Source organism: Diabrotica virgifera, chromosome 9, assembly GCF_917563875.1.
Source record: "Diabrotica virgifera virgifera chromosome 9, PGI_DIABVI_V3a".
In the NCBI taxonomy this organism is placed as follows: Eukaryota; Metazoa; Arthropoda; class Insecta; order Coleoptera; family Chrysomelidae; genus Diabrotica; species Diabrotica virgifera.
This window is the reverse complement of record NC_065451.1, coordinates 37,540,826-37,557,425: the sequence shown is the minus strand read 5'-3', so window position 1 is coordinate 37,557,425 and position 16,600 is coordinate 37,540,826. Positions and strand designations below refer to the sequence as shown.

General features: G+C 34.1%; 1 protein-coding gene across 1 annotated transcript in view; it reads right to left on the bottom strand.

The window, feature by feature from the left end:
• Positions 1-16,386, bottom strand: part of LOC114331074 (lipase 3) — a 57,553-nt gene extending 41,167 nt beyond the window's left edge. The window contains exons 1-2 of the mRNA XM_028280549.2: positions 15,965-16,386; positions 2,275-2,464 (exon numbers count right to left, since the gene is read on the bottom strand). Coding sequence (XP_028136350.1) covers positions 2,275-2,464; positions 15,965-16,258 — 484 coding nt within the window. The 5' untranslated portion in view covers positions 16,259-16,386. The remainder of the gene's footprint in view (positions 1-2,274; positions 2,465-15,964) is intronic.
• Positions 16,387-16,600: the final 214 nt, after the last annotated feature.

Genomic DNA, 16,600 nt, shown 5'->3' with positions numbered 1-16,600 from the left:
AGGAAGATAAAAGATGGAATGCTGAAATACAAAACTGAAGACCGCGGACAGAAAGAAGAGGAAGAGGAAGACCTCAGATGCGATGGAAGGACGATATTGTAAAAGCTACAGGAACTCACTGGAAAAGCGCAGCCAGTGACAGACAGATATGAAAAGATTTGGAGAAAGCCTATGTCCAAAGTTGGATAGAAATGGGCTAAAAAAGAAGAAGAATTCAGAATAATGTTGCGATTTTCAAGATGAACCAGGATGGCCCTGGCCAATCTAGCAACTACCGAAGCGCCTCAAAGATAGAATGATCGAGAAAAAGACGCGTAGTCTGTAGAGAAATTACCAGATCTTTCATGAAGACAGATCTGAATGTTTGAATAATAAATTAGAATTGATTGTACTCGGTTTTAAGTCGTAAATGTATTAAATGTATTATATAAATTATATTACAACGGAAGTAGTTTAGTATAAATAAATTAAAAATAATTGTAAATAAATTAAAATAAACACTAAATAAGTTAGGTGTTTAAAGTCATTAGTAAATTAAATAAAATCGTTACAATAACATTAAAACAGTACAACGAAATATTAAAAACTATTTTTCGTTTTTAAAACTTTTTAAATAGTATAGGGGAATTAGTACAGAACAAAAACATGCATTGTTTCGGAAAAATTCAAACAGGCTTATATTTTTCTAAAACATTTTTTGTTAGTTTAAATGAATGTTAAAGTAAAAAGTTCTATTCACATATTTTGCCGCTAATTGATTATTAATTGTTTAAACAATAACAATTGTTTTGTATAAATCATTTAAAAAATATCGTCGAATTCATACTTTTATTTGATCAAATATGTTTCTATTTTGTTTTGATTATGCTGAATCCGAATATTGCATTACAATTTGAAAATTCTTATATAGAAGCTCTTATACAGTATCTATGGGTAGCTAGGAACCATAGGTATGGGAAACTTTTTTATTATCAATTTTACAAAATAAAGTTATTCTTCATAAAATGCTCTGCATAGTCTAAAATCTAAAACTCAACCATCAGATATAAAATTTTATCAATTTTATACGAGGTATGTCAAAAATATGAATTTTGTTAAAGAGTAAAGTACCTTTATATTTCAGAATATCAAAAATTGTTATTATGAAAAGTTGTTTGGAATTAAAAATTATGTTTTAATGTTCAATTATATCCTTCTTATTGAAATATTGTGAACCATAAAGACACACTAAATACTATTGTATTTTGTATTTTGACAACGAAACCCGATTTGGGCTTCGAAACGTTAATAAATTCATTTTTTAGTAAAATTGTGGCTTATTTCCCATAGAAAATACTTAATTATATGTTTTACAGAAAAAAGTTTTGATCACTTTGTATAAAAATTTTTTTAGCTGGTAATTTTCGGTTTTTGTATTACATTTTTTATCTTTCTCAATTTGCTCAAAAAGAAATTGTTCAGTTCAAGAAACATCTATAAAATTGTAATAAATCTGTTCAAACTTGGAGTAATACCGTCTTAAAGTGGTAGTAATTCTGTAAAACTACGAAATTTTGAAAAATTACATTTTTTGAGACGTCGCATCATTTGAATTAAATTTTTGAAATTTTTGTTTAATGAAACATCGTTTAGTAAGATGTTTGAAATGTAAGTTGTGCAAACTTAAGAGTTTGTAAAATTGTATTAGTTACACATTTTAAAATCATTTTTAACCAAAATTCATGTAAGTCATATTTTATTTCTTTTTATTATAACCATAAGATAGCTTAATTGTTCTTCTTTCATGTTCAATTTATAAAATTTCACTCGATCCATTAGTTAAAGAATTACGTATATTAAAATAACTCAACCGTGCACTTCGCCAAACACTAGTTTACAGTGCTCCAATGTTTGTGAGAAGGGTGACTTTAGCGTTATAAATAAATAATTATAGAAGCTATAGATTTAATTTTAGAAAAATTTTTTATAAGGTTTTTTGTGTAAAATTTTCTGAATTTTTCAAGGGTCAAGTCAGGTTTTTCTAAGATTTATATTATTGGAGTTATGTAAAAAAAACCAATTTCGTAATTCATTGGTTAATAAAGAATGAAGCACACACTTCTGGAGTAGAACTTTTTGATATGTTGTTTATTAAATATTTCTTATTCAAATTACAAAACGTTCTTACTTGTTTGTTTTTTTCCGAAGTCAAAATCTCTATTGACTCCCCTAATAAGAAAATATGTTTTTTTTTATAAATCCGTTATTACTTGCAACCGATGATTTCAACATTACCTAAAGTATTATTTCCATTAATTATCCAATCGGCACTGCTTCCTAATAAACCATGTTGTAAAAATATAGGCTGTCCAATAGAAGCACCCAATTTTGGTCTTGGGATCCGATGAACTTGTAGTAAATATCCGTCCTCGGTCTCAACGATATGAGTTTCAGAAGGATATCCATGTCTGGCAATTATTTGAGGCTATAATTTAAGTAACGTAAATAAATAACTTGAAAAAATTTATTGAAAAGTCTTTATGAAAGGTATATATTTATTAAAATCCCATAAATAAATGCCTACATCCAAATCACGGAACGTTTTCGATCTAAAAAGATCATCATCAGTGCTTATACAGGTTTATCATATATGCTGAGCCACCAAAAATACGTGCGTAAAAACCCTTTAAATGTTTTAAAATTATGATAGATTTACATTGCTAACCATCGTCTTTAATGTGAGGACATATCCTTCAAATCAGCAATCCACGTGTCGTGGGTCATTCATGCGATGCCGAAGGCCATATCTAGGACAATGTCATCCTTTCCTTTAAATTTTACCTAATAATACCCGGTCGAAAGCTTTCTCGAAGTCGATAAAAGAAACATAAACGTTCTTTTGGAACTCACAACTTTTTTGTAAGAGAAAATGTATACAAAATAGTGCCTCTCTAGTCCCTAGACCATCTCTAAATCTAAATTGCGTTTTCAGCATTCTACTTTCGCACAGAAGAAATACTCGGTTTTGTATAATTCGTAAAAATCTTACGTGCGTGACTTTTCAAACTGAATAGTCTAAAATTGGTGCATTTGGTGGGCCTGCTTTTTTTGGTAATGTTATAAACAGTGACTCCTAACAGTCATCTGGTATTTTTCCTTCGTTGTAAATTTTGTTAAAAGAAGTGGTTACGTAGTTAATGTTTTCCTCGTCCAAAATTTTAAGTAGCTAATCGGGGATATGATCTGGTCTATGTAGGTGCTTTATTGTTTTTAGCTTGCTGTATTGCTTTTCTGACTTCCGATTTCAGTGAGTATGCTGAGACCTCTGTCTTACTGGTAGCCACAGGTAGTATGTGGAGCATTTTCTTGAGAAACATCGTCAAACAGATCAGTGATTGTATGTCTCCCATTCTTTGCACCGTTGTTCGTGATCACAAATTTTTAACACGTATATAAATTAGTATAATGGACTATGTCCTGTGTCTATTATCTATACAAATACAGAGTATAATATAACAAGAATAAAAACCGCTAAACGCCGTAAAAATTAGTGTCGCGTACAATATTCCAGCTACAAAAGAATATTACGTGGCGCGAAAATGTATTTTTATTTTGATGCAAAACAAAACTCTAGTTTTATTTTAAAAGATTTTTCCATAATATTTGCTAAATTTGAAGTAAACGCGCCACAAAAGAATTTCAAAATTCAAACTGTATCAAAGTTACTATTTTGTGGCGCGTTTACTTCAAATTTAGCAAATATTATGGAAAATTCTTTTAAAATAAAACTAGAATTTTGTTTTGCATCAAAATGAAAATACATTTTCGCGCCACGTAATATTCATATCAGATCTTTTGTAGCTGGAATATTGTATGCGCCACTCATTTTTACGGCGTTTGGCGGCGGTTTTTTATTCTTGTATCAGGAGTTTTTCAAAGTTATTTATAAATTAAATGTATGAAGTGGAATGCAATGTTCCTCGATTACACGTTAAGCTTTATAAATGGTCACCTTTATTGCATTATCTCCCAAATGATCTAGTGTCCATCGAATTTACATTAGAATTTCTCTTCGAAATAGATTAAAAAAAATAGTGAGATGGCCGGTAAATAAACTCGGATTGCCCGTTGCCAGATCAAATTTAGCGTCATACCACTACAACTACATAAACCATTTCGGGAATAATCGTTAACTGGATTATACTTGTAGCTTAATAACTTCTAAACGGCTTAACCGATTTTGATCAATGAACATGAGTTTGAAATGTATTGATCAGTAGTATGTGATGGATCTAAGTTTAAGTATGATAACTGAAGCTATTACAGGAATTATTGAGCTCGAGGAACCGTTTTTCCCATAGGAAATAGATTTGATCATACTTATGAACCCTATAAATTAAAAAGTCGAATTTTCCCGGATATGAGGTATACACCGTTAGATTCGTCTAGAGTCCTTCCATAAACGTTCAGTTATTGGCGCAATTCGTAAGTTGAAATTTTGAGTAATTGTCGAAAAACCAAAGTATTCAAAGTAAATTTTTCAGTTTTCGGCTATACTGAGCCGTGTGTATGTTTTATTCTGACGGCATAAACACCTTTTGAAAGCTTAACTCAACAATATTAATTTGGTGTATTTGCGGTTTTCCTGTCTCTTCTTGAACACCGAAGATATATACCCCCAAAAAATATGCCGTTTTGTACCTACCATGTCTTATAGCTGGCTTATGGGTGGTCAAAAGTCACAAACTACACCGGTTCTGTATCGACTCTGAACCCCTCTTCAAACACAAAAAAAATTCAAATCGGTTTAACTTTTCCACACACATACATATCCACAAACATTTTCCCTTTTTTAAATAAAAATTGAGTCATATTTCTGAGCTCGGTAACTTTTGAATATTATAACCGATTTTCAAAATTAGACATGCGTTGGAAAGGTAATGATCAGTACTATTAGAAGCCGCAAAGGTCGGACTTGCATTTTTGAAGTTTTTGGGAGTTTTGGGGACGAGAACGAAAAACAGACCCTAAATAGGAAGGGCCGTAAAATCCACACCCTTAGACCAAAATGGATGGTTGACATATAAATGGGTGAGTCTTTTCCTGAACTTTAAGATGGAAGTTGGCCCAATTTTCAATTCAGTCAGATTTAGAAAATCGAAAATTATGTATAGTGTCGCGTGTAGGAGGGTGTGGGTGTGCGCCACTGGCGAGAACTGCCGTTCTCTGGTAATTGACTGTCATTGTAAATAAAAAAACTGAGCCCACTTATGCAAGACGTGACAGTTCACTTCATGGAAATAACGTATATCACTCCTAGTCGTATCAAAAATAAGGCTATTATCTATTTACAAAATAAATAAACAAAAAATACGACGAACTCAAGTTTCGTGGTAATTCAAATATATATCTTGCAAGAAGATAACATAAGACATTTTTTATATCAACAAACACTTCAACAACGTCTAAAAAACATTAACTGATAATATAATAATATATTTAAAATGGTCCAGCATAAAAGAATGCTTTAAAATAGTAACAATTAAAATAATAGGAATAAAGAAAAAATAAGAAAGAAAAGTGGCCTAAGAATCTAAAAGAGAGAAATAGAAACTGCAATAACAGAAAAACAAAGGCATAACGGTTTTTAAAAAAACAACACACAAAGAAACAAGACTAAAATATACAGAAAAACGCAATAAAAACCAAATAACTGCAAGAGGCCTTAGTCAAGTGAAAACCCGTAAAGCATCGAGCCTAGATTTTATAGATATAGAATTAATCAAATAATGTGGAGACTTATTCCTACATTTTAGAATGTTATTACATATTAAATAAATGTCGGAAAATGTACCAGATGAATTTAAAACTGCAGAGGGGACATTTTTGGAGAACAATGTGTGGTGACTATAGAAGTATCAACTTATTAAACGTTGCATATACGTTACATGTAGGTAAACAAATCATTAATAATTAATATAATATAATAATTAATACAGAAAAGATAGATCCGACCATGATAATATTACCACAATATTGGATTTAACGTCTAGGAAAAGCTTCTGACAGAGTTAAGAGAAATACTCTGTTAAATATTATGGAAAAGAGAGGTGCCCTAGACATAATACATATAATTGCAGTAACTAAAGATATTAATATCGAGATTATTTAAATGCCAAACAATATAAAACTGAATCGATCAACAGAGTAGCCAGACAAGGGTAAAGCCTTCACCTAATTTATTGAACTTATCCATTGATGATATCAACAAATAATTAATCAATGAGTGGCTGAAAATATTCCTCCAAAGAGAAATATATGAATAGCATCATTTATGACTGATATTAAAATAAAGTTTTATTATTATTTTAACACACTTTTAAATGAATTCCACCCGGAACAAGATGTCTATTTCCAAGAAGTCTATGTCAAGATGATGAGGAGAACACTTGAAAGATGAGGAAATAGGCATCTTAATAAATAGCCGAAAAATAAACAATATTATACGCTTGGCAAATGATACAAACCTCCTTGAAAATAGCCGAGAAAACCTGTTGATCTCATACGGAAATGAGAATATCTAAAAGATTTGGTCTGGAGTTAACCATATAAAAAAATCGTGATATTAGATACGTAGCATATTATATACTAATTACTAATTATACTCATTTGTGTATCTCGAATCACAAACCTAGAGACACTCTATAGAAGAAGACTAAACGTAGATATGATCTAGTCAATATTGATATAGGGTAAATGTCCAAAATACTAAAACACCCCATTGTTTCAAAAGCCTTAAAAATGACGTTGGTTAACTGCTTAATATTTTCAGTACTTACTGAAATATGGGTGAGAGTCTTGGACACCACGGCAGTCATAAAGAAGAAAGATAGATGACACTGAAATGTTCTACTTGAAAAGAACGTTGTGAATTCCATGGACCAACTGTCGATCTGTAGCAGTTCTCTACATTTTGACTTGTATTACAAGAAGTATATCAGAACCAATATCAGAGAAAGAAGAGGGTATATCAATAAACGGCAAAAAGCTTGAACAATATAAGATTCGCACACGACACCGCTATTTTAGCAAACAGTCTAGAAGCACTGCAACCATTAGTAAATAGGTTACATCAAGTCAGTATAAAATATTGACTACAAATAAACGTTCAGAAACCAAATTCATGTTTATTTCTACATGTTATTCGAGACCTACGTCATTCCTTTCTGATAGATGGAATAAAAGCGGAAATCCAGAGAAAGGGTCATAAAGTAAGAAACGTTACAAATGTCAGACACAGATTGAGCCGTGAACCATTGCCTTTATTTTTTGTCGACCTCGAGCCTCAAACGAACAACAAGGAAATATTTGAACTACAGTATATACAACATTGTAAAATAAGGATGGAACCACCGAGAATTAAAAGAAATATACCAGAATGTACAAGATTCCAAGAATATGGCCACACTTAAACGTACTGTGCAAAACCATATAATTGCGTAAAATGCGCTGGATCACACAACACAAAGGATTGCAAGAGACCAAAAAACACGCCAGCAATTTGCACTCATTGCAACGGAGACCATCCTTCTAATTATAGAGGATGTTCTGTTTATCGTGAACTACAAAATGCCAGATACAATGACAAATCAAAACAAATCACGACTCAAAATCCTGTCAATACTCCCAATGTAAATATACCTACCCAACATCATAGCCATAATTTCAACAGGATCAGTTATAGAGATGCTGTCATTGGAAACACAAATGAAGACAACAAAAATAACAATGAATTAGCAGATCAACTATCAAATTTCCTAAACGAATTCAAAAATATGTTCTCTCAACCCTCATACCAAAATAGCATGATTTTAACCATGTTAACCACAGTCATTAACAAAGTGACAAAATAATGACAAAGTCGTTACGAATTGCGTCGTGGAATGTTAATGGCATTTCAAACCATATACTAGAAATATCACAATTTTTAAAAATGAATAATATGGATATTCTCTTAATGAAAGTACGGTTACTAAGATACCTTACTATACTGTGTACTACGCAAACCATCCAGACGTGGGGGGAACATGCAGGTTCTGCCGTTATTATTAAATCAAAAATCAAACACTATGCAGTCCAAACTTACATCACGGAAAAAATCCAAGCAGCAATCCTTGCAATCCAAACTCGAAACAAATACCTCTATCAGTGTAGCATCTTTCTACAGCCCACCTAGACATCCCATTTCAAGCGAAGAGTATCATGATTTTATACAAACTCTTGGATCCAAATTCACAGTAGCAGGAGACTGGAACGCCAAACACACCACATGGGGTTCCAGATTAATCACGCTAAGGCCGATGCCATATTATGCGTTTTCACCGGATGCGGTGAAAACGCATCCGTTTCCAACGCAACCGGACCGACCTGTCACACTATGCGTTTAGTCTGGTGCAGTTTGTAAGCGCGTACCGATGATTCAAAACGCATCCGTTTCCAACGCAACCGGACCGATCTGTCACACTATGCGTTTTCACCGGATGCGGAGGAAACGCATCCGGTCAAAACGCATAATGTGGCATCGGCCTAAGGGTCGATTTCTCATACCTGCGGTAATCTATGGTTCAGTTGAACCCGGTTCACTGGTGAACTACCGTTTTGTTTGAAATGCATTTCTCATTGCGCGTTCATGTCAGTGCACGTTGTACTGCTTTCGAGAAATGCCAATAGATGGCAAAAGGTAAAAAACTGTCGCCATTTTGAACTACCGTTTTTATGCTGTTTTTGAATAAAGTTAAATTTAAGTATTTATTGTCAAATAGTAATTTTAATAATTATAAATAAATGTTATAAAAACAAAAATAATGTTATCGTTTATCGTTAGGCTTAATATAATAAAATAGGATATATTTATATTATGACAGCGTTTCGTGTTAATACAACGCATGCGTAATCCATGAAATCATCTGAACTGGGTTCAGAAATCTTTGAACGGCCGAATTCCACCGTTCAAGCATCGTTTAAGTTTAAACTGCCATCGGTTGAAAGTGAATTGAGAAAGACGATTTTGACTTTAAACTGACGTTCACTAAAAGTTCAGGTTAAACTGGAGTTGAACTCGATATGAGAAATCGGCCCTTAAAGGTCGAGCATTATTGAATACTATTCAACAAAATAACTTAAGATATTTATCAACAGGAGAACCCACATACTGGCCTACGGACCCCAACAAAATCTCAGATTTGGTAGATTTTGCTGTAACAAAGATATCTGACATCCATAGTGCAATAGAGTCAAACTTCGATTTAACATCAGACCACAGCACAATAATAATAACCTTAAGCACACACATAATATGGAGAAGATTACCACCCAAACTGTCAACTAAAGAAACAAACTGGGATATTTTCCAAAATTCTGTAAATACAAATATTAGACTAGATTTTAAGATAAAAGAAAACTAAGAGGTAGAGGAAGCAGTAGACTACTTAACAACAGTTTTACAAACAGCAGGATGGGAAACAACACAGCAGCGTCAAAGAAGTGTGCAAGAAAACCATAATATTCCCCTCCATATAAGAGAACTTGTAGCAGAAAAGAGAAGAGCTCGACGCATACGGCAACAAACGAGAAATCCATTAAATAAAACGTATCTTAATAGGATAAGTCATAGACTAAATAGAGCACTACATGAGGAAAAAAAACGACTCCTTCCAGTTTTATGTTTCGAACCTCTCACGTGAAGACCACTCTATATGGAAAGCTACAAAAAAATTTAAACGACCGACAATAACAAATTCACCTTTAAGAAAAACAGATATGACCTGGGCCCGCACAAATGAAGAAAAAACCACAGTATTCGCAGAGCATCTTGCAACTGTATTCTCAGCACCAGAAAACAGTGAAGATGAAGATGACGATATAAAAAGTACCTCGAAACTCCATGTCAACTATCTCTTCCTCTGACAACATTGACTCCGACAGAGGTTCGACAACAGATAAAAATGCTAAATCCTCAGAAAGCTCCTGGCTATGATTTGATAACAGGAGAATTACTTCAGAAGCTACCGAGAAAAGCAGTGGTGTTATTAACAGTAATATACAACAGCATACTACGTCTTCGCTACTACGAAGATACTCCAAACATTCCAATCCAAAATTCTCCGTATGATAAGTGAAGATCCATGGTATCTATCCAACCAGACACTTCACAATGATCTGGACATCCCACTAATCAAGGACTTCATAAAAAATCGTTCAACAAAATATAAAAATCGCACCACTGACCACACCAACGACTTGATAAATAATTTATTCACCCAACCACTTGCTGAAAGAAAACTAAAGAGAATATGGCCAAACTACCTACCACAATAAACAATAATACTTAGAGAACCGTCACTGGATGGTACCTAACTCACCTTAATTTACTTTCAGACTATTTACCTATTATTTTGTGTTTAGAGTAGATTGTAGAAATGCAGTGTATTAAAAAAAATGTTTATTTCTAAGCAACATACAGTAGGAAGGCTAGATATCGAGGGAAAAATAAGTAGGAAGGGTGAATAACTACAAATATCTGGTAGCCTGGTAAATAAAAACAATGACCAAGGTAGAGAAACCAGGACACGCAGTGAAATTACATGATAAGTATTTATAAAAATGAAAAAAATGTTTGTTAATCGAGACCTTCCTCTGGAGCTGAGGATAAGAGCCTTAAGATACTACGTGTTCTCGACTTTGTTGTATGGAATGGAAGGCTGGACATTAAAGGTAGACAATATAAAGAAATTTGAAGCATTTGAAATGTGGCTCTATAGAAGGCTTTTGAAAATACCATGGAGCCAACGAGTTACAAAGGCAGAAGTGTCAAAAAGGCTACAAAAGGATTGCGAGGTGATAAAGAACACCATAACAAGAAGCTGGAATATTTAGGCCAGATGACAGAGGTACAAAATATGAGATATTAAGGCTCATAATGAAAAGTAAAATTAAGGGTAAAAAATCCGTAGGTAGAACAAGAATTTCCTGGCTGAGGAACCTAAGAGAGTAGTATAGTTGCAGCTCAGAAGATCTTTTCAGAGCAGCCGCCGATAAGGTACGGATAGCTGTGATGATAGCCAACCTCCGATAAGAGAAGGAACTATAAGAAGAAGACGACGAAAAGTATGATAGGAAGATCGAGAACATCATCATCTAAAGTATTTAAGAAGATAAAATTCGATGCAAAAGGACACTTCATGGAGAAACGTGAAAAGCAGAGACGATGTCCAGGGGCAAATTGTAAACCCAAACCACTATCACATAGTGGAAAATGTAATATGTAATATGTAATATGTATTTCATATTAAGGACAATATTAATGACAATTATGTTTAAGTAAAATTTGAATTTTCAAAGGAGTAGTGATGCGCAATACAAGGTGTCGCTTGCTGATAACACCTCTAGCCACTCCTACTCAATTCCTATCCTCACCTCCAAGAAGTGTGACTTAATCACACGGGTGGACCCTGGTAAACCTGAGCAACCCTACCGGAGATTGGGTAACCAACCCCAGTGGAAAGTAGGGTCAGGGCCGACGAGGAAGGGAGAAATGGCCCTCCGAAAAGGGGGTTAGGCGTAGGGCTAACAACCCTACCCTAGAAAAAACATATGTTACGAACGTTCAAGGAAAGAAAACCGGAATGATCAAACAACGACGACTGCGCGAGAAAAAGGTACACGATTTAAGAATTGCGACATGGAACATCCGATTCCTATACAGACCGGGAGCCCTCCAAAACCTGCTCGGTGAACTGAGTAGATATAACATATGTAGATATAACAGCTCTGCAGGAAATGAGATGGACCGGGATTGGCACCATTGACAAAAGACACCACATTATATTCTATAGTTGCGACGCTAAAGACCACGCACTAGGTACTGGCTTTATTGTAAATAAAAAGGTTAACCTTTAACTACCCGCGCATCAAGTTATAACATAAATACACGCGTGGCGTAATTTTTACGCGACAAGAAAATGCACTTAAAAACAGCGGATTTGTTTATTTTTTTTCTGAAAAAATACACTTAGTTGTTTGTTATAAACCTTATTCGGCATCAGTGAATACTTGGAGTTCCTTCTCAGTAAGCCAATTGGGATTTATAACTGGAATCATGGAATAACTGGATTCCATGATAAATAAAATTACTATTAAAAAATTTTTTGAAATGTGATTTTTTACAGGAGAAAAAGTGTTGTTTATAAAGGAAAATATATTTTGTGTCATAATGACTAAAAAACAATTGAAATATGTACTTACATTACGATTTATGTTAATATAGTCGTGGCATATATTGTCCACCACCGGAAACAACAAATAATAAACTGTAAATTACGAACTTCTTAAAATGCCGATTATAATGAAACTAAAACCAAATTGTAAAGCACATTCCAGTGATAGGTTAGAGAGATAAACAATGTCAAAAATTAAATTTTTAAATATATTTGCAGTAGAATTCTTATATCTGGCGTACAAAATACGCCAGCGCGTGTAGTTAAAGGTTAAACACCTCGTAAGAGACTTTCGTGCTATAAACCCCAGAATGTGCATCCTGAGACTAAGTGGAACTTTTTTTAACTATAGCATTTTAAATGTGCATGCCCCTACAGAGGAAAAAGAAGACGATATCAAAGAAAAATTCTATGAAGAACTAGAAGCTGCATACCATTCATACCCAAATAATGACATCAAAATTATTTATGGTGATCTCAACGCAAAAATAGGAAAAGAGCAACAATACCTACTAACGATAGGTCAGCACAACCTCCAAGAGGTATCCAATGACAATGGCATCAGACTAATAAATCTAGCAACTTCCCTTAACATGGTCATTGCCAGCACATGCTTCCAGCGAAAAAATATTCATAAGGGAACGTGGAGATCTCCAGATGGGGTTACAGTAAACATGATCGATCATGTTATTATTGACTCTAGACATCACTCAGACGTAATAAACGTATGCATCAGACGAGGGGCAAATGCCGACTCAGATCACTACCTAGTGGAAAGTAGAATAAGAGCCAGAATCTCAAACATAAAAAAATGAAAGGGATCCAAAATTGAAAAATACGAAATAAAAAACTCAGCAAACAACAGCAAAAAGGCTAAATACAAAGAATATATAAAAGGAAGGCTACAAAACAGACAAAAACACGAAGATATAAACAGAGAATGGGAAGCGTGTCAAAACATCATACAAGACGCTGCCAAAGCGACCTTGAGTCTACAAAAAAAGGTCAAATCAACTGAAGGGTAGTGGTTCGATGAAGAGTGTCGTAACATAACAGAAAGGAAAAATAATGCGTATCAACGATTACAACAACGACATAGAACAAGACAGGCAGAGGAGGAATATAGAATGCTAAGGAGGGAAGAAAAGAAAATACATCGCAGAAAAAAAGAAAACACATAGAAAACGAACTCCAAGAAATTGAAGAATTAAATAAACCAACATAAACCAGAAAATTCTACCAAAAACAACAGCAGAAAAGAATTTAAACCAAGAACAATGATGTGCAGAGACAAAGAAGGAGATACAGTAACTCAACAGAGTGAAATACTACAAAGATGGACTGAATTCTTCAAAGAAAAGTTTGAACAAAACGGAGATCCACTATACGATGGAATTTTACTGGATCGAACGGATACCAGAGAAACAACCCCCCTTCAGTAGCTGAAATGCAAGAAGCCGTAACCAGACTGAAAAACAACAAGTCACCTGGATTAGACAATATTAGCGCAGAATTAATAAAAGAAGGCGGAGACTCCCTATTGAATGCGATACACGAAATAATAGTGAACATATGGAATAATAAACAACTGCCACAAGACTGGAATACCGGAGTAATTATTCCACTACATAAAAAGGGAGATCAGCTTGAATGTAAAAATTACCGGGCAATAACGCTACTGACTGTGGCATATACTGTCAAATATTGTCTATGAGCGATTGAGACCACATGCGGAACAAATAGTTGGGGGATATCAATGTGGTTTCTGCAGGCAGAATTCCACAATAGATCAGATCTTCGTCTTGAGGCAAATCTTGGAAAAGACTAGTGAATTTAATATAGACACACATCATCTCTTCATTGATTTTGAGAGTTCTTATGATAGTATCCATCGAGAATTTCTGATCCACGCCCTGAAAGAGTTTAATATTCCAACTCAACTCATTGATATAGTAAAAGCAGAGCCAAATTCATTCGAATTCAAAACGCACTAACAGATACAATACATGTTAGAACGGACCTATGACAGGGAGATGTCCTATCCTGTATTCTATTCAACATTACATTAGAGAAAATAATTAGAGAGTCAAAAGTCAACACCAGAGGAACAATAATAACAAAAAGTGTACAAATATTGGCATTTGCAGATGATGTTGATATCATAGCTAGAAGCAAAAGAGAAATGATAAAAGCATTTAATGCGATAGAAAGAGCGGCACAAAACAGTGGCCTAAATATAAATGAAATAAAAACCAAATACATGAAGGCCAGCAAATCGACAGGCCAAGAAACCTACAGAATCTGAAAATAGGAGACTCTAACATCGAAAGTGTAAAAAATTTTACATATCTAGGTTCACTAGTCACCGCAGATAACAATGTCAGCAAAGAAGTCAAGAGAAGAATACATATTGCTAATAAAACATATAATGGACTAATTAAACATCTAAGATCTAACAACATCACGAGAAAAACCAAATGCAAAATATACAAAACCCTGATAAAACCGGTCCTTATATATGGATATAATTAATGAATATAATTACCTGGGAACTGTGATTAATGAAAACAACGACAACTCTGAAGAAATCAAGATCAGAATAGAAAAAGCTAGAGCTACTTTTACCAAAATGAAAACAGTTTTATGCGGAAGAGAGCTAAGTTTAAATCTTAAAATTCGCCTGATGAGATGTTACGTGCTGTCAGTTCTTTTCTATGGAATGGAAGCTTGGACACTGAAAAAGATCGATACAAGGAAAATAGAAGCATTCGAGATGTGGATGTACCGCAGGATACTGAGAATATCGTGGACAGAGAGAGTGACAAACATGGAAGTGTTGCGAAGGATGCAGAAAGAAAAAGAACTTGCGCTTACTATTAAAAAGCGCAAACTGCAATACTTGGGACATATAATGAGGGGACAAAAGTACCAGCTACTACAATTAATTATTCAGGGAAAAATAATAGGTAAAAGATCCATTGGCAGAAGAAAACATTCATGGTTGAAGAATTTAAGAGATTGGTACAAGTGCAGCAGCTGCCAATTATTTAGATCTACGGTATCAAAAATACGCATAGCCTTGATGATAGCCAAACTTCGGAACGAGGACGGTACCTGAAGAAGAAGATATATGGATCAGAGACATGGACACGGTCGAAAAGCGATGAGAACTTATTAGGTACGTTTGAACGAAAAATCCTCAGACACATATATAAGGGGGTGAAAGAAAATGACGTATGGCGCAGAAGATATAATTTTGAATTATACGCAGCATACAACGACCCCGACGTCATAACATCCATAAAAATCGGACGTCTGCGCTGGATGGGCCATGTTGAACGGATGTTGGAGATCGAAACACCAAAACATATAATGAGGCAAGCACCAGCAGGGAAAAGGTCAAAGGGAAGACCCAAACTTAGATACATGGAACAAGTGGAACAAAATCTGAAAACACTTGAGATTACCCACTGGAAGAACAAAGCAAAGAACAGAACAGAATGGAGGAAAATCCTAGAACAAGCCAGGACCCAAAAAGGGTTGTCGAGCTACTGATGATGATGATGAAAATTTGAATTTTGAAAGAAAAATGTTTTTTGAAAAAAATGCTACCAATTTAAAAAATTAAATTTGAAAAAAAAATTGGCGTTAATTGGTTAATAAAGATGAAACATACTAATAGTAGTTTAATTTGAAGTAAATAATCTTACCACATCTAAATACTGATCCGGGATGTATGTACAATAATCTTGTCCTAACAATTTTTGTTGAACTCGATTACATTTTGTAAAGGTACTATCGGCCTGCGGTACCTCATTACATTCTTTCCTCCATAATACATATTTCTGAAAATAGCTACAACTGTTTTGTTGGACCTCATTTGTCTCTTCAGTGGGACATTCATCCTTAAAAAGCACATACTTCTGGAAAAGGTTGCACGTGGAGTCCTCACATTTTGAGAAAGGCAAAATAAGACACAACACCAACACTAATTGTATATACATGTTCAATACGTAGTCACTGTTATCAAGTGTTATAGTTCTTCACGATATCTTGTTTAAATACTACTTGTTACGTACTATTGCAATAATAATAATTAATAACGCAGATGAATTTTGACCGGTTACTCATTTGTATTAAAAACAAATAATATTAAATACTTATCAAATTAAATGATTAATAGATGTATTTATAGACATTTTGACCCCGGCGGATTCACTGATAACAATTTTAAGTTGATGAATGTAGACAGTATAATTTCATTTTACTATAATTGTGGTATATTAGTGCAGTCGTGTACGGACAAATAGAATTGCTGAACAAAGAACCCGGACAAAAAACTCTTA